The sequence below is a fragment of the Zerene cesonia genome, chromosome 1 (genome assembly GCF_012273895.1).
Source record: "Zerene cesonia ecotype Mississippi chromosome 1, Zerene_cesonia_1.1, whole genome shotgun sequence".
Classification (NCBI taxonomy): Eukaryota; Metazoa; Arthropoda; class Insecta; order Lepidoptera; family Pieridae; genus Zerene; species Zerene cesonia.
Genome location: NC_052102.1, coordinates 742,967 through 769,561, shown reverse-complemented (window position 1 = coordinate 769,561; position 26,595 = coordinate 742,967). Strand labels below are relative to the sequence as shown.

General features: G+C 34.1%; 2 protein-coding genes across 2 annotated transcripts; both read left to right on the top strand.

The window, feature by feature from the left end:
* The first annotated feature begins 2,831 nt into the window (after positions 1-2,831).
* Positions 2,832-3,987, top strand: LOC119828495 (transcription factor SOX-14-like). Its single transcript, XM_038350665.1, has one exon. It carries the CDS (start codon positions 3,047-3,049, stop codon positions 3,671-3,673), a length of 627 nt encoding a protein of 208 aa, XP_038206593.1. The 5' UTR covers positions 2,832-3,046; the 3' UTR covers positions 3,674-3,987.
* A 21,017-nt stretch (positions 3,988-25,004) lies between these two features.
* Positions 25,005-26,365, top strand: LOC119828505 (SOX domain-containing protein dichaete-like). The gene has a single exon (XM_038350676.1). The coding sequence runs from the start codon at positions 25,073-25,075 to the stop codon at positions 25,805-25,807; it is 735 nt and encodes a 244-aa protein (XP_038206604.1). The 5' UTR covers positions 25,005-25,072; the 3' UTR covers positions 25,808-26,365.
* Positions 26,366-26,595: the final 230 nt, after the last annotated feature.

Sequence of the window (26,595 nt, the reverse complement as noted above, 5' to 3'; positions counted from 1 at the left end):
AATTAAGGTTTTGCGGTCACACTGTGACTATCAATTTAAAATATATGTATTAATGCAAATATTCAGTTATAATCATAATTTATGTATTCTATCCTATGAAATATTTGTGCACTATGTTTAACTTTTAATTCCAGTAGTTGAGAATAATTAAATTATAGACACAAAAAATAGAATTTCATATGACAAAATTTATGCAATTTATCAAAAGCTAGAGTAGCGACATCTCTACAGCACGGTGTAAAGTAATTTTTGCATATCGCGCCATCTTTTAGTTGCTAAATGTAAACTGATCAAAACCATAAACTTGAAAACGAAATTTTCAAGACCAATGCTTGATTCTAGCATGTAATGATAGATGTCGCTAAATTAAAAAGTGACGGAGAAATAATTTTCTTTGTAAAAGCATTACAATAATGTAAACATTTCACTTTTTATTGTACTTCGATAAGTTTTTAACATCTTAATACCCTCTCGCGATATTTGGTATGGGAAAGGTCTTCTTAAATCACAAGACACGTGATTCAAATTTTTAGATGTTAGATAGCTATAATATGTTAGATTATATTCTAAGAAGCTAAAAGCAGTTTTTAAATAATAAAATAATTGTTATGTTATTTAAGTGCAATAATTTAGTTAGTGAAATTTACTCTCAGTGTCAATTAAAAAAAAACAAAAAGTTTGTGGCGTTTACACCTTAATATCTGTATTTTCTATTATCTGTATTTTCTGTCACTTCAGAAAAGCAGCACGCTCGACCATTAGGATTCAAAAAGAGACCGTTAAGATTTGATACGTACTGGACACGGGTCATACTTTGGACGCAATTGTATATTTACCTTCAATATTATGTATTTTACACCATATGCTCATATTGTAGCATTGTCTCTCTAATCTCTGTATATGTTGCTAACTAACTGGTGAAATTGACAATGAACCATTTTAATACAAACATCAAGTGGTTTAAATTGTGAATGGCATATAACGTAAAAATCCCATACCGCCTTCAAATTGTCAGATACTAGTGTAATATTATGTTATCTGTGTCTAGACCGAACAAATATTTAAATTAAATGCGATCACATGGGAGGCACCAGCTGACAAATAAAATAAAATCAGTTCACCCAGAAAAATTATGATGCGACAAATATAAAAATACAGTTTAATTACTGACCACCCCCTTTAGTTGATAACCTTATGTACCTAATACACACTCTATTTTTAGACAATGGTTGTGGGTAATACTTGAAGATTTTTTCGAGCCAGTGAAAAGCCTTTGACTTCGATTTGCAACAAACAAGGAAACAGTCACAATAACTATCAAAGAGTAATTTAATTATTCCGATTCATCAATTCCATAGCTACCGACAATCAAAGCTAAGCATATACATTGTGATCTATCGAATTGAATGGTTTTATTGTGGTGTTGTGGTCTATGGCCACACCTAGGGTCTGTCACAATACTTATCTACATCTGTATCGCGATATGAATGGAAACTAATGTACTGGGATATATCTATTTTATTTAGGACGTGGTAGTTGTTGTTACGTAAAAGCTATAGCTTTGAAATGTATATAATTATTGGACTTAATTGTTTCATAAAGTATTACAGACACTAAAATGTGTCGAGTTATTATAAAATCGTCTTATAATAATAATAATAATAATTCTTTATTTGCATAATGTGTGTACAAAAGTTAACAGATATTACAACACGGTCAACACATTAGCCACAACGGGCATGCAAATTTCATTAGCTCCGCGTCATTACATATTAATTTTATATTATATCTAAATTACATTAAAAATTACATTAATTAATTGTTGTATCATAAAAACATTTAGTAAACAAAATATTCAAAAAGGTCAAAATATTCAAAATTATTAATTATTATTAATAATATTAATTAAAACCTAAAATGTTAAATGGAAGAGCGTAACCTCCTGACACAAGCATTATTTGCTTACTAGGTGTGTTCCAATCACCAAATAGTTTAGACAATCATTTAAAAAATGAAATAAATAATTTGAATTTGAATTTGAATTATTAGTAGAGACATATTGGTGTTGATGTTCGTTTATGCACTTCTTGGAAAATATCGGATTAATAACAAGTATGAAATAATTTTGTTAACTTATAACTATACAATATTTGTCTATTGAGACGTAAGTACGTAACAATTGGGAAATACAGTTAATTATTATTAAGTAGAAATACAGTTTGGAATATTTATTATTTTTTCTGTTAGCCACGAATTAAATAGATTTTATTCGTGGCTAACAGACCGGTCTTGCTCTAATGTATTATGATATTAAGAAAAAACAAATTAGGAGAAGGGATTGTGAAAATTTATTCATCCAATAATAAATATTGTAATAAACATTCATTTCCTAAATGAATATTTATTACAATATTAATTGTCAGAGGTCCGTTAGAAAATAAGTTGTTATAGAAAGTAAAAACAAAATAAAGGTTGTCACTCACTGTAACCAGGTTAAAACTACTATAAATATATTCAATAAAAGCGTAACACCATGTATCCTCAGCTTTATTAACCTCTGTCTCTGATACTGCCATTCAGACTTCCTCCGATTATCTCCCAGAAAGCAATCGCTTGATAAGGCTAACTGTTTAATAGATCACTGCGCAGGCGCGCCTTACACAAAACATACCAGTATCATTTGACAATTTGCGAGCAATCACTGCATTGTCGCCGCTCTTTATTCAACATCAGATAATACATGAAAATTGTCATGGCCATTGTGCCCGCGCTTTTGTTGGTTTAATGACTGCGTTCGGATTTAGTTTGCTTCGAAAACGGTCATCAGTTCACATTTGTACGCCCGTCCGATCGGTTCGGAAGATCAGACAGTTCATACATATAGAGAAAATTAAACGTAATAAATCAAACAGCTTCTGTATCTTCTAAATGCAGTCACTCAAGCTGAAATTGGTGAAATCTTGGCGGGAATTGAAGAACTGTAAGGCGATGGTTGTTAAAACGTTCGAACGCATCTTGAAGTTGTAAACCATGTAATTGTTCTATAATGGCATATCCATTGGACGCTCAGGTTAAACCAGTGCAGAAGTTGTCGAAGAACTCGAATCCGTACCACATAAAGCGGCCAATGAACGCCTTCATGGTCTGGTCGAGGTTGCAGAGGAAGAAAATATCAATGATGAACCCGAAACTCCACAACTCGGAGATATCAAAGCGTCTCGGCTTGGAATGGAAGAGTCTGGACGAAGCAGAGAAGAGGCCATACATCGATGAGGCTAAGCGTTTAAGACTAAAGCACATGCACGATTATCCGGATTATAAATATCGTCCGAGACGGAAGAATCGGCTGGAGACGACCTACAACACGACAATCTACTCGCGAGACTTTGTGGAGATGGAGCCAAGATCTGACTACCAGATACCTATAAGCTATTCAGATCCCCAGTACATGTATAATAACATGATATATTCACCAATAAGTCAGCCGTCGTTCGTGCCAGTGAGGAAGGAAGAAATACCCATCGACATTCGGCCGCTGCCATCTATAGAGAGTATCTCTCCACGTCCGTTTGCGGTGGTGAACCAACAGATGATGGTGAAGGCGTACCAGAATCTGCATTACGTGCCTGATGATGTGGCTAGGATTTCCTATTATCCCTTTAGTGTTCAGTAGATTTAATTAAAAGTATCACTGTACTTTTTTACTAGGAACGGACGGTTGAAATATGATCTACTCATTCTATCAGCTCATACCTACCTTCAAGTTCACAGAAACAATATTATATGCGACATAGCTTCGTAGCCATATGAAAACAATGTATATATATGTAGTACTGCCACAGATTATTAAATAGTTACTATGTAAGAAGGTACTGAGATATATAGCGAAGGCTTTCTAAATAGAATTCAAGAAATAGACGACGTAGGAGTCTGTAGATTATGATATTTATATATGAATTGCTGATTGCTTCTGTGATTTTTTTTTGTAAAAGAACTGCTTCGTTATTTATTTGTATAGAAATAGACTTTTATAATGTTAGATGATGTATTATTAAAACTTTTAACTTATTTACATGTATTTTTTACTTCTGTATAAAGCATGCCCTAAGCATGGCCAATAAGTCCAACGTTCTGTAACGTTCTATCTCTGTATCCAATTTCTTACAGATACGATAAGCTGTTTTCGCGTGAAAGAGTAATAAACATCCATATATCCATCCATCTACCCATACTTACAAACTTTTGCGTTTACAACATTAGCAGGATATATTTTGTTGCGTCTCCATTCTACGCAAAAACTATTATTTATACATTTATAAACTATTATTATTTACGTCGATAGCTGGACAACTGGAATAAAATAATATAGCCTACGGGATAGGGACTTATGCGAAAGCCGTAGCTAAAAGCTAGTTGCATATATACATAAGTAACAAAGACGAAGCCGGGGCGAAGCCCTAGTATATATTGCGAGTTACAAAAATATTTCTATCACTCAGAATAAAAACAGTCGTTTATAAGAAAAATGGTTACTTCCGCGAAACGGTTGGAAAACATTTCACCCCGTCATTTCCCGAATGATCGAGAAATAATGTGATCACCATGACGCGAAGGTTTGCACGGACAGATTGACAGACTGGTAATTGATTGTATGTTTACATTAGGGACCACCGATTGCGTGGGTTTTGCTATCTCTCATTTTATCTAGTCCTTTAGGATTATACTAGTTTTTGCCTGCGGCTTCGCACCCGTTAAATTCGGAATAAAACACCTCTTCACTCTTTTTCTACGTTACTATACATAAAGACTTTCTTCTTAAATCGCTAAATTTATTAGAAAAGAAATTATCAAAATCTGTGTCGTAAACTTGAAGATCTAAGCACACAGACGACGGAAAGCGACTCTATTTTATACTATGTATTGAAAAAGCTTAATTTAATCTGTGGTAGGTTGTTTGCTTTGTAAACAATACTGTGCTTAACTATTTCATTTTAATTAAAGGTCAAAATAGGTTAAAAACCAACAATTTTCGTATTATATTGGCTTCACCTGTATGTTTGTTTGATCTTACTGTGTTTCTTAAATAATCTTAAATAAATGACTCTTACAGATTAGTTTCTGACCCTTAGATTTAAACGATAGATTGAATTGAAACTATGCACACTTATTAAGTATCGGTAATAATACGATAATTATAACAGATCTTATTATCCTGATTAGGATTGCCAGGATTAAATAATTTCTTTCCTTACATACACTCTATATAAGTGAGATAATTTTATTGATTCTGTCTTTAAAGCGTGCTTTTTTTGTTTGTATCTTTTTATTTAACTGTATTATCTTGTAATAGATTAGGCCAACGACAGACGTTTGCCGTGGACATACGGTATAACCACATTATTATAGAGAACCTGTTTCAAATCTTTCAACTTGAATTGTTTTCTTCATAAAACAATTTTTTTTAATCTTCATTTATATTTATCCCTATCTGTATTGAAACGAATCATCTAAATCATTGTAGCAGTTCAGTGTAAATAAAAAAATACAGATTTAGGTCTTTTTTTTTTTTTTTTTTATGTCATAGTCGGCAATGGAGCTGGTGGGTCGCCTGATGGTAAGCGCTACCACCGCCCATCAACATTTGGAGAGGCGTAAGGTCAAATTAAAGACCTTTCGCCTCTACAAATGGATTGCCGACTTTAATTGGGAAGGGAATGGGAAAGGATTGATGAGAGGAATAAAGGAAAGGACTGGGAAAGGTAAGGAAAAGGATATGGGCCTCCGGCTCCCCCACTCACCGTACGAAACACAATAGCAAGCTATTATTTCACGCCGGTTTTCTGTGAGGTCACTTGTTGTTTATATATTCTATTATTTTATTCACTAACTAGCGAACTTCGCTACGCCATAGTATTGTTTCGACATATTTTCCGTATCGTTCTCACCTTTTAAACCTTCCCTAGACCTCCACGGACATATCAAGATCAAAATAAGATAAATACGTCCAGCCGTTCTCGAGCTTTAGCGAGACTAACGAACAGCAATTGATTTTTAAATATAAGATGTTTGTAAAATTGATTCAAAAACGCTCAAAGAATTCTTCTTTTCAACTTAGTTGAATATTTGAATTATTGCGATTAGAGTTATACATTTGAGTTAAAATAATATCAACCGAACTAACTAACCCTTCAGCTTTATAGGTATACTGGTTTGGATGTTTCAATAAAGATGTGTTACGGAACCCTATTTTTTTTCCAAAATAAAATATAGTCTATATTACTTGTGGATAATGTAGCTTTCGAATGGTGAAAGAATTTTTAAAATCGGTCCAGTAGTTTTTGAGCCTATTCATTACAACCAAACAAACAACAAAGTTTTCCTCTTTATAATATTAAGTGTAGATCATATGTGTTTTATTGAATTTTTGTATAGGAATCGAACCCAGCACCTTACCATCGTAACGCTAAAACTAACCATATATCACTACGGTGAATATTAAATGCTCCCTTAAAATTAATCCCGTTATGTAAATCAGCAGCTAATTAACAGTCAATCAAGAAACTATTGGCTTAAACGAGGTTTCAATTAATTTTGTAACTACTTTTAGTTAGATTCAAGCGTTTTTGTAAACATCGTGTAATATCTATATAGGGTGGTTAATATTATAAGAATAATAATTTTGTATTGTTTATATAATAATTAACTCTTTATTGTACACTCATGGTGAACACAACAACGGTCTTATGAGTAAGTAGCTGTTCGCCCCGGCTTCGCCCGTGCTACACGAAATGGTGAAAGAATTTTTGATGTCGGTCCAATGGTTTTTACGTGAAAAACTTTACGAAACTAGAAAGGTATCCTCTTTATAATGTAAGTGTAGTCAAGTGACATGTCTCCTGTTAGTGATCTTTTGTACAAAAAGTCTGTTTTGCCGTTTTTCTTTTATATTGTACAATATTATTATTACCTAAAATAATTCATCTTATTCCCTTCGCAGGTGTAGCAAATGCAATTTTAGTTAAAACTTAAAAGTTTTAAGCAAATTTAAGTTAAAAGTTTTATATCTTGCCGTTTCTTCTCAGTAAAAGCGACATTCGGAATCGCTGGTATTTTCCACCTCTTTTTTTGAAGTCGGTTGAATGTAACAACTCCCGCAATATCCCAATGAAAGTTGGCTATAATTAAAGAAACCTCACTGCGCTCCATGCAAATTGCCAGCCGTTCAACAATTAAACCCTTCTCTGAAGTTGTAAACTGAATTATAAATATCAATTCGTCTGATTCAATGTAAATAATTATAAGTGGGGTTAGTAAATTGGTTATTATATAAAGCACCGATTTCATAATTAACTGAGTTCTGTTTGGCACAATTCGATTTTAAATTTCGTATTTAGTTTGAGTATTTGGTGTTTGGGTGTTTTATTTTTGTATATTCTTCTTCTTATATATAAAATTCTCGTGTCACAGTTTTCGTTGCCATACTCCTCCGAAACGGCTTGACCGATTCCTCTGAAATTTGGTAAGCATATTGGGTAGGTCTGAGAATCGGCTAACATCTATTTTTTATCCCGATATTCCTACGGGATACGGACTTACGCGGGTGAAACCGCGGGGCGCAGCTAGTTGTTTAAAAAAAGTCACTTATTTACTTTGATTTCTTATTATTGATTCGGTCAATGTATTTTTAATTTGTATACGAGGGCATACCTACTTACGTACACTATTCAAAGCTTAATGTAATCAATTGAATAATATAATGCACTAGCATTCTGCCCCGGGTTCGCCCGTGTATCTGGTACATAGTGTGTAGATCACGTATCTATGTCCAACGGTGAGACGGTCCAATACTTTCTGTGATAATCACTTTCAGATAAATAAACAAATATTCAAGTATTTACTATTAGTAAAGAAGGAGAGATATACAACATTAAAAATATACTTGTCCAATAGATATCCTTGTTTAGAGTCGGTTAAAAAGTGATTGAGTTTTACTTATTTTCTTCAGCTCAGTTACATAAAGCATAGGTAACAAAATGTCATTAGTTACTGCTTTGCGACGAGATCCAGCACTTACACGTCACGGGAACGACACGACAGCGTCAGCTTATATCGTTATCATCTCACATTCAGGCACCAACAAAGCGCGCACACTTCACGCCACTTTGGGCTCTATGCTGTTGGGATACGGGCGAAAAACTCATTACAGTGTTTTATCAAATGCTTAGCATTGTTTATAGCTTAGGTGCACTTCCTTGTTTTGTAGTGACGTAAGCTTACCATCCAGCGAAATCAAATTTTAGTCTTACCCCATTGACATAAGGTTCATTTGACATTATTTCACGAAAAGAACATAATATGCATTTTATAAGAGAAGGAAGTATGCTTAAATTTGAACACGTACACATCGCGCAGACAAAAATATCCCGTATCACAATAGCGTAACGGCGACATCAGCCGCATAATTTTCCCGTTTCAAACCCGTCAAGCGTCTTCCACGTAAAATGAATGATGGATGAATCGTATGCGTTTCAGTATAAAACGTTTTCAGGTTTGAAAAATGAATTCGATTGTATTTCTACGTCGCGAAAGCGGCGAGAATGTAAAAATGTTTTATTGTAGGAATATGAGCAAGATATATGTTCCTACATTTAATATCGCATTCGGTTCTATTTATTTAGACGTTGAGAGTTGTGAAGGATTTAATATCTTTGTGTGAAATGTAATGTCAACTATTTACTAATCTGTGGTAATTTGTTAGCATAGATATCATAATACTATACTGCTGCATATTGCAGCCTCGAAGCTCCAAGTTTTAATCGAAGGTTCTGTCATAAGAGTTGGTTGGTTTTTATTGCTGTATGGTGGAAGAAAAAACAATCGTCCATCAGATTCATATAGAACTATGAAGTGATATTATATGTGACTATGAAATTTAACCTCAAATTCAAAGTTTACCTTTAAGATACAATGTCCCACAAGTTCTACAGAGCTTCAAAATTAATATCTTATTATTTTTAAAACATAATTCACTATAGTTCATAAAACCAATGCCAGATCTGTCGTGTCAAGGGTCCATTAAGGAATTAACATAACGCAATAATCGGGGACAATTTGTCGCGAATAACTGGCAAATAAAGTTCCATCGACAATGTCCCCTAAATAATGGCTAATGGATTATAGAATCGACGTACGCGAAACGGACGTATAGCGTAAGAGTCAATTTTTAATCCGGTAAAAACCTCGAGGGGTTTTACAACTCTTATAAGAATGACGTTGGTTTTTTTTTATTTTGATGATTTAATGAAATAAAAAAGCCTCTAGTCTCTAGGTTTTTGTAAACTTGCTGAAACATTATGTTACCTAAGTTTAAAAGATCAACCTCGAAGTTTTAGGCTGCTCGATTCATTGCTTTATAAAAGGATTTTATAGAGATTGTATATTTAAATAATTTTTACAGAGATTTGTTTTTACAGAGACATTACAAACTTCTGACAGATTGAAATGATGCAGAATCCATTGTCATCGTTTTTTACTCTTACAGGCTGGCAATGTTAGACCACAGCATGTAGATACTTGTATCACAGATAATATAATACTATACAGTACTTATATCAAGAAAAACATAATATTAACTTTTCAATGTCTAAATTATCCACTTCAATCGGTGAAGAAAATCAGCCAAAGAAAACCGTCGTACAAAACCAAAAATCTAAAAGTACGACGATATTTGACATCTGTGATATAGCCAGTATAGTGGATTATGGCTAAAAACCCCATAAGAGGCTTGTGTCCCCGCAATGGGACCTATAGTCTGATGATAATAGTGATGGGCTATATTTAGGTCATCTCTTTGCCTTCAATCCGGATGCGAATTAGTAACACTGACAAACCAAATGGTACGGAACGTATGTTTAGACTTAGCGTGGGCCAAGGGGCAAGGGGATGGGGTATAAGGGTCGTATTGACGTTAACTTCACGCGCTGTTAAACGGCGATTTATTGTTGTTTACTTGAAGTGGATTTAGTATATAAACTATTTACATTTCAGAAGTTTTTATAAATGTGAAGATTTTTTCTAAAACAGGATGAATACTATAATATGATTAATGATCTACATTATTATTACCTGAAAGATATTACTGGGCAGTGCAGCATATTTTCTTTTTATAATACAATAAAAGATAATATGAACTGCAGACCTACACTAAGGAAACTTGTATCGTAAGCCTGCAACCCTTCCTGATATCATAAATAGTAAGTACAATTTAAATTAAAATAGCAAAAATAATATACGAAAAATAGATGTATATATAATGAAGTAGGTTTTTTCATAACAACGATTCTTGTTGTCTCACAGACATTTCCTTAAAGTAAATGTAGTATTTCGTGAAACAATTGTTTACTTTATCGAAGGAAATTGAGACATACTTGAAACAATTTACAACTTTCTGCAATCTTATTAGTAATTTCTTTCAACTTATTTCACAAGTCCATTTATTATGAGTATATTTTGAGGTTAGGTATCTTCGTTTGAAGAAACAAAAGGTTTTTATCATTTTTTTTCAATAGTTTTACTTTTATGTTTGTTTGTAAACGACTGGGACTCGATTTTGGCCAACTTTAAACGGTCAGATTAAATTCAAACTTTGTACACTTATTAATAAAACAATTCCAAGAGTATAGCATGTTATCCTGATTAGGGCTGTCAGGATTCAATAAATTCCGTATATTACGTATAATCTTTATTAGAACAAATGAGGCAATTTAATTGATTCTATCATTACAGCGTTTTATTCAATTATGAAAACAACTATATTTATTCTTCTCGTTTCCACGGTTTTCTACTTTAAATTAGATTGAAAATCTTTGAGTACAAAAGCCTGCTTTTTGTACATATACCTATTTTTGTATGCATATAAAACGTTTCACGTCATAGCTTGTATGTATAAGAATGTGAAGTATATGATTAAATAAAAACAGACCGACCTTTATTCATAAAATAAATCTCAATTATACCACAGACTATCCAAGGTTTACAATAGACTATACCAGTTAAAAAATATTCCCGTCTAAAGTTTTTCGCGGGAATTCAAAATGCATTTCATATAATATCGTACTGTAAAATACTTTTCGATACTTCGTTTTCATGATTATACTGGGTACAGGTAAACAAATAAACAATTTTGTTCCACTAATTGTCTAGATCCACAATTACTTACGAACAGAAGTTAAACTAGCAATCTAAATTTGTAGTTGGTTTTATTTAAATAGAGGTCCGTATCCTTTTCCATACCCTTCCCAGTCCTTTTCTGTATTTCCTCTCATAAATACTTTCTTTAGCCTACTCTTATTAAAGTCGGCAATTCCACTAACCTTCCGCCTCAGCAAATGTTCATGGGCGCTGGTAGCACTTACCATCAGGCGACCGAAGAACGATTCGAATGAAATTTGGTTGTTAGTTTACTACCGATATAGGACAGTTTTTAGCTGTTTTGAACTATATGTTTTAAAACGCGAGACTGTCTCTCTTTTACTTAGACTAAGCGCGCGAAAACTGCTGACGGATAAAAGATTTAACAATAAAACCTTTTACATTAGTTTCGAAAAAGAAAAACCATAATGGAAATAAGAGCCGATTATTTCAGCAGTTATAATGGATCGGGGAAGGCATTAGAGACAGGAAATGGTACATAGCATTGTGGCGGGAAAAATGACGTAATGTCATAACATCCTTTATGACCGCTAGAGGGCCGGCCCGCCCTGCTGTCACAGAGTACATATTTTTGCAGAATCTCAGATTTGTAACAAGCAATGCTTTACTGTCGCTGGTATTGCTTTTTACCTATGTATGGATAGACGAGTAAATACCAATATTATTATTGAAATTATTTACAGAATTTTGTACTAGATATGGCAGCGGGTTTTTAATACATCGCTTAACCGGCGGTTCACACGGAATTGTGAATCTAGAGCATTTCTTTTTAGTAATTAGTGCAAGGTAATTTAAAAATTCAAATGAAATACAAAGGAGATTTGGAACAATTACATATTTATTAACATTTGGCGCGAAATTGACATACAAAGTTTCTGGCTGGCTCTCTTAACACAGGTTAAACCTAGAGGGCCAGTGCCTCTCAACAAAATTGTGTACTGATTAAGTTGAAATTTATTGATTCTAATTTAAAGGTTTTTAAACTTGCATTGTGTAGGACAATTCTTACTTGATGTAATTGTTAAAATTACCTATATATTTAATTAATATATATATATTAATTAATATATATAATAATTAATATATATATATATATTAATTAGTTAATATAATAGTTATTTCATAAGTATATTTACTATTTGATACATAGCTACCTATCTACTACCCATCTTAAGTGTACTATCTACTTTATTAATCTTTGCCAAATCCGCCCTTCGCGAGACAAATCATAGCTGGTCATTTGTCAAAAAACCTGCATCCGTTACTGAACACGGCTTTGTGGAATTTGTCGTATTTTTTATTTACCCTACACCCTTATTACTGTGGAATAAAGTCGCGTTTAGTACAAAATGGATGTAAAACAAACATTGTATGAGATAATGCATGAAAGGCTTTTTAAGTTTTGTGGCTAAAATATGGATACGGGTGCGGTTCTTTGTCATTTTGTTTCGTATTTGTTGTAATAAATAACACATACAGAGGGTATTCACAGGCACTATATTCGAGAACGATATTTTAAAGTAAATTAATAGAGTTTGGTAATTGAATTTGACATTTCTCCGACGACTTACTCTGTGTTCCACTGCATATGGCGCAATAAAACTTATTTTTATCGACTAAAATAACATTACAATAACGGACCTTAATTTGAAATCATCGAATTAGTGGGAACGATACAAAATTGGAATGTGGAGGTTAATCAAAACAGTAAAATATACGATTTAGACAAATAAGAGGCTATTTATCTAATATTTTTCAATGTTAGTCGTACTTTGCTCAACTTGGATATTGCAATAACTTCACAAATAGTTTTACTACAGCTGTACGATTATTCTAGAAAAGTAGTAAAACTGTATGCTTATTTTTAGTATTTATTGGTTATTCCTTGACGCTGTTATACGTTATTGCTCTAATTTTTGATTAAGGCGTTATGGGTTTGACAAACAAAAACTTTAAATAAACACATTATTTTTATATAAAAGTAGTAAAATTACAAAAACTTTGCATAACATGTAAAACACGATTTTTTAACAGTGATTGACTGTTAGATAGAGAAAAACAATAGAACAATCACGTTTTATCATTGCCATGTTTTTTCGATATCAAACGGATTTTTATTTACCTCATTGCACAGACGCTACGCAGAATTCGCAAAGCCCCGTTAATACAATTTAAAACAACATTAAATGAAAACTCAATAGCAGATAACGCTTGTCGGTCTATACATAACGTGCGATAGTTTTTCGAAGTTGGTATTATCTGATCATTCCGACGCGTCACATCAAACCTCGCATCCGTTCTGTGCTGCAAAAATAATTGTATATTTTCACCGTCTGCGGCTTAATGAAGCGAATTTAATGTCCCGTTTCGGATGTTTTTTTAATTATCAACTATTGTGACTGTTGGTATTTTATTCTATTAATTTATGTATCAAATCTTATTTTTCTTTAGTGGCGACTCCTGTTTACACTAAGTTCGGATTCTTGCAGTTTATTAATTTAAGAATCATCTGCATCCGTTTTTCGAAACCGAACATCCTTAGATTTGTATTCACAATGTGAGATCGAATATTCGAACATACGTTTTCAAAAACGTCAACATAATTGCATTCCAGAACAATATTGCATCAAAAACCGTTGTTTCATTTACATATTCATCATAACTATAGCTTATTACAAAACAAACTTCCATTATCGAATATTTAATAACGTCTGCAATAACATGAAATATGAATTTCCTTTGAGCCACAACGAATCTTAGCGCAAAACTCACACGATTTCAAAAGTCATATTTATAATTGGTTTTGATTACACTTCGTGGAGTATCGGTAGCACTTGAAACGCTGGTTGTGGGTACAATGGGGAATAGTATTTGTATGGAGGAAACAAAAAGTGGTGTGATTGCATCTCGATGGACGTCGAGTGGCCGCAGTTTCTCATGGGGCGTTGTTTTGGTACGCGCTCTGGAGGGCGCCGGGGGCTAGAGGTCATATGCCTTGGGAATTTCTTTGCTAATGTGTTATTTATATTGGTTTGTTCTTCGACGTTTTTAGATTATTCGTAATTTGAAAATAGAGGTAAATTTTGTGGATGTTGCAGCTTCTTTATGAAATTTGTAGTAGTAAATTCTAATACTAGGATTTGGCATGATAATATGTATGTTAAAAGAGGTACTAGGTTGAATTTAATAAAACTTATTAGTTAACTAAAGGCATTACATTCGTGTAATAAGGTAATTCTGACTACGCAGGAAAAGTCGAGTACCGACCCGTTTATAAATGTGAAAAATAATATACATCATACAATGTTGAGTCCCAAATCATCATCATCATCATCAGCCCAGATGTTCTCACTGCTGGGACACAGGCCTCCTATTCGTGTTCAGGCCATAATCCACCACGCTGGCCAAGTGCGGGTTGGCAGATGTCACATGTCGTCGAATTTTTTTAGTCCCAAATAGTATTCCCAAAATGAGGATATACATATTCCTCTTGTCCTAACATTATACTCACCCCACAAGTAGTGTTGTGCCCGCAGCGCCGGCTCCCACGGCGCTAGTGACGGCTGATTATCGCTCAATTACGCGAAATAATTCGATTTGCACCCTGGCTGACCCTAACTCCAAACCAGCGAAAATTTCTTTAAAGGACTCATACGTTTCTTACAATTTTATACTTGGGATTCTGCTGGTTTCCTTTAAGGTCTTTTCTATTCCCATTTAATGTATAATACTATTGAAGATTTAGCGAATTTGGTATTTATGGCTTTATTTTTATGAATTTTATATTTTTACTCAAGTAGTCTGGTTAGCAACCTACAGATAAGCCCAATTAAAAATCTCGTTGTAAACTAAGAAATCTCGGGTGTTAGTTATCTAGACACATATCAATACTTATTGTGTGAGCAGAAGTTTTAAAGGAAATTAAAGATTTGTTTATAATACATTTCATATAAAAATATGATAAGGATTATCCGGCAGTTTATTACGTAGTAATCAAACCGATTTTTGCATAAATCTTATATTATTATTTTAACGTTTTCTTTATTATTTTGTAAAGAACTTTCAACTTTCTTTTAAAACTATGTTCTTGTTAGAATAAGTTATTTAGAGTGGACAATCGACCTACCTCTACGGACTACATTGGTCGCCTTCACCGCTACGCCTCGTAGCCATCGTATAATTAAATATTTCGAAATATTGAACTATATCTATATAACTAATAATAACGACAAAGTGCGAATCACAAAATCGATAATAATAAATATCGATTACACGATTACTCGAGTGCTCACTCGATCCAAGAGCTCCCTCGGGGCCTTTGTTTTCTCGCCTTTTGTTGTTCCCCATTCGCATCTGATAACATTTGACTTGAACTTCAAGATCGAGATAAGCGAATTTGATTGTTTCAAGTATCGTGAAATGAAGTTATTTTTATTTTACTTCGGGGGTAGCTTTGTTTTGTGTGTGCGAAGCAATGTGAACTATATTATGTAAGGGAGAGAGTATAGATTTAATTCGGTAGTTTAGTTACGATTTTTGCAAGCTGATGGTCGTTACTGAAATCAGAGTATTTATATACAGAAGACATAATTAACACAATTTTAATGCAATATCAACATTCAATGTCATTTGAAGATATCAGATATTATTTATTTTTCAAATAAATAAACATTCCTATTTAAGTACAATAGATTAAGCCTAGATTAAGTCTTGTCATAATAGTATATAAATTACCAAGGAGGTTCTAAATATAAGTTCACATATTTTACTTGAAAATCTAGTAATTAATTAATTTCCTGCATCCGCTCCTTATAGAAGAAATGTTATCAAAACAAAATAATTTTAAAATATATTAATACTCCCGACATCATAGGTTTCTCTACCATAATTAAACTAATAATCAATACACAAACACATTTACCAAACCAATTATTACGATGACGAGGTCTCGAAGGACCAAATGCGTGCAGAAATTTGCAACAGAAATTCACGGTGTCGAGTTTGACCGCGACGTATCTAGCCATGCGAGACCCGGTCAGTCGGCATCCGGCTTACCGGTTGACGGATCAACGCCGGATATATTTTGCGGTATACGCTGGGTTTATCTTAGAAATTAAATTTGAAGCGTAGTTTGAATTAACGGTTTGATGCATTTTTAGGGTATATGTTTGTAATTCGGTTTAAAATAATTTATTTTTTAAGCAATATATATAAATGCAAGCAGTGGTGGCTCAGTGGTGAGAACCTCGGACTTCAAAATCGATAAGTCGGGGTTCGAAACCGGGCGAGCGTGCAGGAAATAAATTGATTTTTCAATTTATCTGCGCATGTAGATAACATCACCACTGCTTAAAACGGTGAAGGAAAACATCGTGAGGAAACCGGCATGTCCGAGAATCAAAAGTTCGACGACATGTGACATCTGCCAACCCGCACTTGGCCATCGTGCTGGATTATGGCCTGAACCCTCATAGGAGGCCTGTGTCCCAGCAGTGGGAACATATAAGGGCTGATGATGATGGTAATTTCATGAAGCAAAGCTTCTACTATACTTTTTTAGTTTTACATATAATTCTATGTATACTGTTATTAATGAAATATGTAAATATTTCCTAGTCGAAAAAAATAACAAAAAAATGGTTGCCTGTAAAGTCGGTTTTACGGGCGAAGATTTTACGTGACAACGTCTTTTTCTCGGTAGAATATTTATTGATATGAATATTATTAAATTGCACAATAGGAACAAGGAATTGAATGAAAATAAGAATTGCACAAATTTTAACTATTGAAAATATATTTTGTTTACTAAAAAGACAGAGACAGAGACACAAGCACGCGCCGATACAATTCTCTAGTGCTGCGCGCGCGGCGGACCGATCATAGTTCGGTGACTCATCGTAACGTTACCGGGCGTTACACTTGTTCATGAGTCTCCTCGAGAGCCTCCGAGCCGCAACCTAATTTAAGACGTTGTCACGTCAAAAAAGAAATTGATCCCACGCCCTTAAAAGCAATGGTCGCCAACCACATCGCGAATTGGTTTCTCAAATACAGTGTTTATGACAGGCTAATTGTAAAACCACAATATCTAATAATAGTGTTTAGTAAGCATTATTTGTCATCGCAATTCTGTTTTGGCGTACGCCCACTGCAATCAGAGGCATTATTTGAAATGCTTTGGCGCCCGAAATTGGCCCTTTTCACACGTTGTAATTAGTGGGTTGTGAACTAGTTTGGGATTTTTTGTAGCTTAATATTATATGGTTTTTGGTAGCAATAGTTGGAGACTGTAAAATTTAAGAGATAATCTGAAACTGTTACAGTGATAAGGTTTGGAATATTGAACTTGGTCTATTTTTGTTTGTGATTGACACCTACAAAACAATTATGAAGTGGTGGTTAATTGGTTGAATAACGTGTTCTTCATTTAACATTTTAAATCAGTTTGAACGGTGTACATTCTAAGCTAACAATAATTAATCGAAAACAATAATCATAGAAAATGCGCCTGCGCCTTGTGGAGCAGCAATTTGGCGAAATTGAAATCAGCTGAATAGTTTTCTTATAATTACTTTTTCATTTTGTTGTAAAAACATTAGTTTATTTTACATAAAATACAGAATCACTCGAAATCAGGTCATGTGCATATAAAAGATTAAAAATACAGCATTTCTTTGATGAAATAATATTTCACAATATAAATGGCAGTAATGAGAAAAATTCAAAAGGCTGAAATGTATCGCCAACTAGAATAAACTTAAAAGTATACAAAATCTTGGTGTCTAATGAGCATAATCAAAAGGGACAAGGAAGGCGCGAGAACGGAAGGGCTCAGGGCTGACAATGACTGAACTGGCCGCAGGCGTACACTAATTGTCTAAGTGCATAATGAACTTGTTTGTGACAACCCTATCTTGCACACCATGCAACTGAAATTCAACCTTATTTAAATGCATTTACGTCGACTGTCACTTGTACTGTAGACACGCAAAACTCTATGTTTTAAGAAGCAGTTACGCAAACTAGGGTTGTAAACTCGTTATTTTAAAGTTGCATTTTGCATACATTATATTATTGGTGAATGTCATCATGCCACCCTCCATATGTGTATATTTTGTGTTTAGTTAAGTCGAGTTAATTAGAAAGTTTGTTCGCAAAAATCACAAGTTCGCGTGAAGTTTGTAATTAACTTTTTATAAGTTGTAATGAGGAACTACAAAATGTAGTGTTACGACTTTTCCATATTATACATAGTCGGAGTATTTTCCCTATGTTCTGTTTTTGTGGCATCTTTTTAAATTAAGCGGCCGTCAATAGCAAATTTTTCTTCAGAATTTTATTCTAATTAATAATAATTGTTTGAAAAATAAGCCAATTTATGTAACTTCTTGGTAATAAGTTTTGAAATCAATTCATATAAATACATCTGTAGACTTTATTACAATTATCCGCTATTTTAAAAATAAAAAAGAACAGATTCGCCCCTTTAATGATTTTGGTCATAGATTTAAAAATATCTAATGCTTGGAAGTTAATAAAATACAATCCTAATACCCTACATTCTTCTATAACTTAAAATCTTAGATCATTTCACAAAATCACCATAAAAGGAGGCAAGATGAATTCAGACAACAGATTATATTATCGATTCCAACAAACAACACCTTTACAATAGTAATAATCTAAACTGTCATTTTGACAGTTACCGTTATTTTTGGCGCGCAAACAATTATTTATTGCGGTTGTAAGCGTCCATTGTTTTTGAATTTAGAACATTTCTAAAGACAATCATCTTTCGTCTTGTTTCTTGTAATTTGTTAGTTTTATGAATTTTATGGCTGACGGTTTTTTATAACGACGCTCGATGTTTTTATAAATCCTGCATAGTTGTTTAAATCATCTTTTTTTAAATTTTTTCGTACTGTTTGTCATAGTACTTAAATATACGTGGTAGGTAGATATAGGTAGATATAATGGTATTCAAATAACTAAGAAAATTCTGGCTTACGAGACTTATAAGCTAAAGAAGAAAGTGCTAACCACTTTATGCCCGTCCATCCATCGTCTCCTATCCTAAACAAACCACTTTTACATTAATTAAAAGCCAATATTAACCACAGCATAAACAATTCCTTCCCTCAAGTAATATAGTAAAAGCATTACGTACAGAATAACATTATATCTCAAATAAATGAGCACCGCACCTAATTACTTACGCCACAATGGTAGAGGGCGTCTATGTACCACAATTATATATTGCTGTCTCTGTCCAAGTGTATGGGGTATGAGCGAGAGATGAAATGAAAAGCTAGTTAGTTTTTCGCTCAGTTCGCGTCGAGAACAATGCAAGTCGCAGCCTTATTCGCTCTATCTTCCTATTTTAATTTATTCAAATTTCCCCTGACACCTCAGTCGACATATCATTAAAGTATTTTTCAAGCCCCAGGCGAAGGGTGTTATGGTATTAACTGGAGTTTAACTGGGGTTTAAAATGTACGTTGAGCAATCTTGTGTAGTTAGGTCCTGTTTTCTGTACTCTTGATTTGTATATTAAAAAAATCTGGTTCAAGGAAGATTAAATATGGAATAAGATGTGATGCCACTCAGTGGTAGACTATTACACCTTAGAAGAACTGCTTCGTATATTTAAGGAACTCTTTGTTTTTAATTTTTGTGAAGTTATCAAGACATAGGCCACAGTCTCATTATTATTGATATCTCATACGCAAAACAAAAATATTTCTACTACGAACTTTTTGTACTTGCCTGCTACATATCCTTGTTTTAGGGTTGCCAATTAAAGCAATAATTGTGATCATTAATAAAGTCAAAAACACAAGGAAAGAAATTTTTTAAGTTTTTTTTTATAAATAGCTTACTGTCATTGAAGAATTTACTTTTTTCTATGTTCTAACAGGCCGTTAAACAGCCGATTAACCAACGGTTTACCAAAGTGACAACCCTCACGCAAGGCATTATTTTTCAGCAAGAATGGCTCCAGTTGGCTCCAATGATAACACGCCTCGCGTAGGGTAATCTCAATAATGCTGCCTTTGTCTGTTGCCGCATTTTTTATATTATCCAATTATCTTAATGTAGATGTGGGAAATGTGATATAGTGGTCTGGGCGGGCTGAGAAGCTTCTAGAATTTATAGCGTAGAATAGTAGAAGAGATGTTTGTTGATGCGAATAGAATAATGTTTATTATAATTGCATTGACATTCATTATAAATGTAATGCCTCTGTGCCTTTTTAACCAACGTTCCCAGAAACTAAGAGGGTTTTTGGTTCGACATTTTCTTGGATTTGTTACTCGATAACTTCGTGGATTTTCAAAGGTTTTATTTTAGTTATTCTTTTTTTTTTGTTTCATACAAAAATTATGTCATTTTATCTCCCCCCCACTCCCTTCGTTAGTGACCTTTATAATTATAATCAGTTAGGTTTGTTTTCTTTCATCAGCACCAGCGATCACGGGGTGTTGTCACGCTTTCTCTGGATTATTGTCCAGAGACATTTAAATTTAATTTATGTGGTGGTGAAAGGAGATAGATTCATGCTATTTTGAGAAGTATTTTTAAAGTGTCTTTGTTATTTTGTCGTGTACAAAGCGCCATATCGTTTGAATGCAGTTTTCAAAAAGATCAAGCGATGCTCGATAGAATCTGAACTAGTTTTAAAGCACACCGGTAGATGGCGTGAGCTGTACCGTTTTTTGAATAAACTATTGAGTCTTCTTTACACCTATTAATATATATTTTATCTATTTAATCGTTGGTTCGATCCTTTCTTTACTGTTAACGGTTTCTTTAGAAACAAAAGACTTTTAGAATAGCTTAAAATTAAGGGCTCGTCTTTGTTAACTTCAGCCTGCAGTAAAATTAATATTTTTATGATTCTCTTTATGAACGCGGCACACGACACCGCAATTATGTGATTATGTTTCATTGTTGTTTTTTTTTTATTATTGTTTTACATAAAGGGCTTGCGATTGACAGATATGTACCTATCTTTGATATTGACGTTTTTTGAACATTAATGTAAATTCCATGTTTATTATTATAACGAACAGTTAAATGAATATTATCTATATTTATTGAAGTTAGTCTGATTGTATTCAATAATACTGTACAATACTATCCTATTTATTGAATAAAAAAAATAGTTTAAATTAAATACCGATAGTAAAAACTCTTTATTTTTTTATTTTGTTTGTACTTATCAGTTTATAAATGTAAATATAATATTAAAAATATGTTTTCTTGCTAGATGTGATATACCTGTTAACTTAAACATGTTTAGGTAGACGCCGAAGTTTGCTCCAATATTAGTTAAAAGCTTATTTCGGAAACTACCGTGGACATCGCAAATAAGATACATTAACTGCAAAGATGACTTGAGTGGTAAAGACAATAGGCTGTATGTTATTTAAAACCAATCTATGTGCATAACAAAATTCAATTCATCTCTTAAATAGTTTTTACCTGATAGAGCAATAATTTTATTGTATTAGAGGGAAAGAACAAACATTTCATTATCATCATTTCAAAGATAACAAGACATTAAATTTCCAGTAAAGAATCGTTGTAATTGCATAACATAAAATTTTTGCACAATCAAGAAAAAATATTATAACAATACTTTTAAATTGCTTTGTCGTGTGCCGCCAGCTTAGACAATAAACATAATTACCATTATTTGGCAAGGACACTTTTTATAACTTTCGTAATGGTTACGTGTAATGTTTTAAACTTTTTGTAATCTGTGCAAATGCTTCGAGGCTTCCAAATTTTAATCTGTAATCATTTGGCATTTAAAACAGCTAAAATATTGTTCTATATACTGGCAAATAGATTTGCTACGAAAAAGAAAAAATCATGTTGTTCTAATTTCAAATTTTTTTAACGTAGATTAATCAATTTTTTCTCAAATTAACCAAATAAAAAAGAATAACCTGTGTGTGCATAATTACTTTTTTTTTAATAAAATTATAGTATATTAATTTAAATGAGTAAATATAAGGGTTTTTGTTATGTGGTAAAAAGTAAAGTTCCGAATTTATAAATACGACGGACTAACATGAAAACTGATAATTGATACACAGTTTAGCTGCTAGGTGGCGCTACTTGTAGTATAAATGAAAAATATGATAACATGTTCTTAATAACATAACATATAAATACCTATTTATTTGCGAAGAAAACTAAACCAATTTGAAGGGATTCAAAAATTATTTTTATATATGATGGTATATACATACAAAAGGAACCATGTGTTCAATCCATATGTATATTTACCGTATTACCAGCTCTGTTTCTTGGCAACTTGCAATAATATCAGTAATTAATAAATAGAAAATAAAGTGCCAGCGCTATTTCAAATAAAACAAAGGATCTCAAAAGGAAAATGCATATAAATTATATCAATTTACAAAATCATTTCCCATATAAATAATACGTAGACGGTAAACTTTGAAAGCGACAAATAATTCAAAGAAGGCTAGCAGTACAAAGGTACCATAAAATGGAATGAGGAATATAACTTAGATTTATAATTATTTTATTGCACTATTAAAAGCACGCTTCGTGGAACGCTTACCGGACAATAGATTAGCTCTTTGGATGCTGTTTTGCCCACACCGGCACATTTTATACTCTATCTTCGATCCATAAAGCTCACTTTTAATTAACAGGATGTGATCCTTAAGTCCTTTAAAATTGGAGTGTTCCATTTTTAAGACCTGTTACTTACGTCTTTTTGGTTATGAAACAGTGGTTTTCAAATATTTATATTCTCCTCGATCCGTTATTGTTTTAGCAGAAATAACAGCACTATTATTACCGGATTTGTTGCCTTTCAAGTAGGTTTCAATATTTCAATCACTGAAAATCAGTATGGCAACTGCGTTGCTGCTAAGGCTGAGTGGCTACCCCCATTTAGCTCCACTTTATGTTTCTCGTTTCAAATTAATTTGTGTATTTTTTTGTGCTGTTTTGTCTTTAGTTTATTGATTTTTTAAATTGTAATTTTGTGGAGTCAAATAAATGTTTCTTTCTTTCTTTCAATTATAAGGCAATATATTATATACCCAGTTAAAAAATGAAAGATAATATTTAACTTATCAATGCAATGTCTTAATGTCTCTTCACTATTTAAATAAAAATATTAATTTAACATGTCTTATTGCCACCATAATAATTTTATGAATATTTGAAATGTTTTTCGTTAATACAATTGCTTAGCTCAGAAATTTGTATGTTATTATGTGTGCCATAGATAATAAATTTTCAAGTCTAATTAGATTATAATCTAACTAGAAGATACCGTGCAATGGATGTAATAAAGCAATGGATAGAGAAATGGATTTTATATAGTCTATTTAAGAATTATTCAGGGCCATAGGCTTCCAGCAGGAGGTACCCGCCTCGTTTACACTGGTTATATAGTAAACAAAAGTGGCCAAGTGCGGGTTGCTGGATTAGGTCCAGGTGTCCAGTTAGGACAGGTCGTTTTTTTGTAATAAGACATAAGGATTCGTCACAATATATTAATTCGTCCATTTCCAGGGAGGTGACGAAAGTTATATGTGGACAATGGAAAATTTTAATAAATTTTTACTTTGACCTTGTTTTCAACCCGCGACCTTTAAATTTCAGTGCCCTACGTAAGCACTGAGCCTGTAATAAAACAATACCTAGGTAACATTTTATCATAACATAGATTAATTAGATCAAAATACTCTTGAGTATGATAGATAGGTCTATAATATTACTTAAACTATTATCTAATCTGAACAAGAGATGTAGGCATTTGCTAATTAATGTAGAGTTATTGTGGCAAAGCTCAATCAATCTAAAATTATAAAAATATTTACCTAAAATACATTAGAAACTTACATGTATATATAATTTCGCCTAAAAAACGGATCTTTATGTCAGTAGCAGATTCGTACGGCGTATGTGAGCTTTTTCATTGGTAGGTGTTATTTAGGTATATAAGTAGGTATATAATCCTACTATTTGTTTGTTGCTCTTTCACGCAAAAACTACTGAACCGATTGCAATGGAATAACACATAGGCAATTTTTTATCCCGATATTCCTACGTGCTTACACGGGTGAAACCGCGGGGCGCAGCTAGTGGAGTCATTAAAAACATAAAAAAGTAAATGTAATAATTTGTATACAAATATCTATTTGTGCTATAAATTCGCTATTATATCTTTAAAAGCATTTACTTAAAAGCTTTGGTTGTGTATACAATAACACAACCAAGGCTCCCTAAATAGTATCGTTTAATCACCCGTAACATAATATTATTATAATACGTAATGCAATCCATACAACAATAAACATGTTAGACGCCGCCATTTATCGAAAAGCAACACAATTTGATCCCAAAATAAAGTATTACATTAAAAACATACATTGCGTATTTCATAAACTTCAATAAGTAGCAATAAAAAGGTCTTTGATTGAAGCACTAAAGAAACTTCGGTACAGAAGTGTGAAGCAAAGCTCGCTCTATTCCAGCGGTTATATCATGCATAAAGTCGCGTCGAGGCGATATGCCGAAACAGCTGTACGCTGCGCGGCATGGGGCATTGTCGCGAGGGAGACGAACGCATGCTCCATTGTGCGCAGAATAGAGACGGCGGTAGCGCGAGGTGGGGCGCAGGCTGTGCCGGCCGCGGCCCCATTGGCGGCCCACCCCGCCCCCGGCCGCGCCCCGCCGGCCCGATACCCGTGCGAGCGCCGCGCTCTCTCCTCAGTCTATCGTTCGACTTCGACGCGAAACAATCGCATTCTCAGTGCCCATTCACCTTTGTGCCATACAGCTAATGCTATAATTGTGTTCCACCATGTCGACACTTAGCCACCACCCGTACGCGTTCTCGATGCACCCCGGCATGCTCCCGGAGTATCCGAGCGCTCCGCAGCCTCTGCCAGCTTCGTCTCCGCAATCAGAAGGACACATCAAGCGGCCGATGAACGCATTCATGGTCTGGTCCAGACTGCAGCGGCGACAGATCGCAAAGGACAACCCCAAGATGCACAACTCAGAAATTTCCAAACGGCTCGGCGCCGAATGGAAACTGTTGACGGAGATGCAGAAGAGACCGTTCATCGATGAAGCGAAACGTCTGCGCGCTCTGCACATGAAGGAGCATCCTGACTACAAATACAGGCCACGAAGGAAGCCAAAACCGCCAACACCCGGTAGCGCGCCCGGCGCCGGCGCCTTCCCGAGCTTCCCCTTACCTTACTTTGCGGGACCAGCTCCATCCGTCGGCCATCTCGATGCGCTATCTTACTCCGCAGTGCCACCGTACTTCCCGCATCAACTGGACCACTTGCAGTTCTCCAAATTGATGGCGCCGACCGCTGAGAAGTTGCCGACGGCCTCGTCGGCCGCGGCGGTGGTATCGTCGTTCTACTCCTCGCTGTACACGACGCCGACGGGCCCTCCCAAGTTCTCGTCGCCGCTGTTCCCGCAGTACGGCGCGGCGCCGTCCTCCCCCGTGTCTCCCGCCACGCCGACGCAGCACAGCCCCCACGATGACCAGCTGAGGCGGCCGGTGTCCGTGATCTATTGAAGGCCGATGTACCTTCCCTGAATCGAGTGTCATCAGTGAAGCGTGATAGACAATTTGGGAACATTATTTATTGTTTTCTAGTTAAGCTTAGTTAAAGTGCGACTCATATCAAGTGTTGTAAATACGTTGGAATCGTAGCCCCGTTAGAGGTAACGGTTTTATTTACGTAGCTGTGATTTTTGTTTCGACGCATTTCTACATAGATTAGTAACAGTTTCGTCAGCTCAGTGAGATCGGTACCAAAAAGAGATTAATCTTGTAGGTGTCTACAGTAAGCTTTAAGACTGACGACGCCCGAGTTTCTTGTCACTCTAGCATTCCCTTGTTAAGTTTTATTGTTTTAAGATCTTCAGTGGGGTCTAATGGATAAGCTGTAAATTATTTATTGTGACCAGTTTAATTGTGAAGAATTTATTTGTATAATAGTTGATTGTATAAGCGAATACCGTCTGTAAATATTAGTGTTAATTCTAAATCGATGTCATTACCAACGATGTATTATAGAGTAAAAAAAAACTTTGTTAACGCCATAAAATAAACTAAATTGTTTTTATTTTACACGTTTTGTTTTCTTTCCCCGGCCGTTCGGTAAAAAGGTTCTATTGTTTTATAAATATTACGGACTTGAAATTACTTTACGTTATTTATTTCATTTAGTTTTCACTTAGTAATGCCCTGCCCCTAATAAAAGAATCATTTCCAGACCTTTAAATTCAATAAAATTTTGGTAAGAAGTTAGACGAAAATACTTGAAATAAAGTTGTACTGAGAATTAACAAAATGTATCC

Bases quoted from the DNA above. Each gene is read 5' to 3' on its own strand.
- LOC119828495 (XM_038350665.1), top strand. From the start codon at position 3,047: ATGGCATATCCATTGGACGCTCAGGTTAAACCAGTGCAGAAGTTGTCG.
- LOC119828505 (XM_038350676.1), top strand. From the start codon at position 25,073: ATGTCGACACTTAGCCACCACCCGTACGCGTTCTCGATGCACCCCGGC.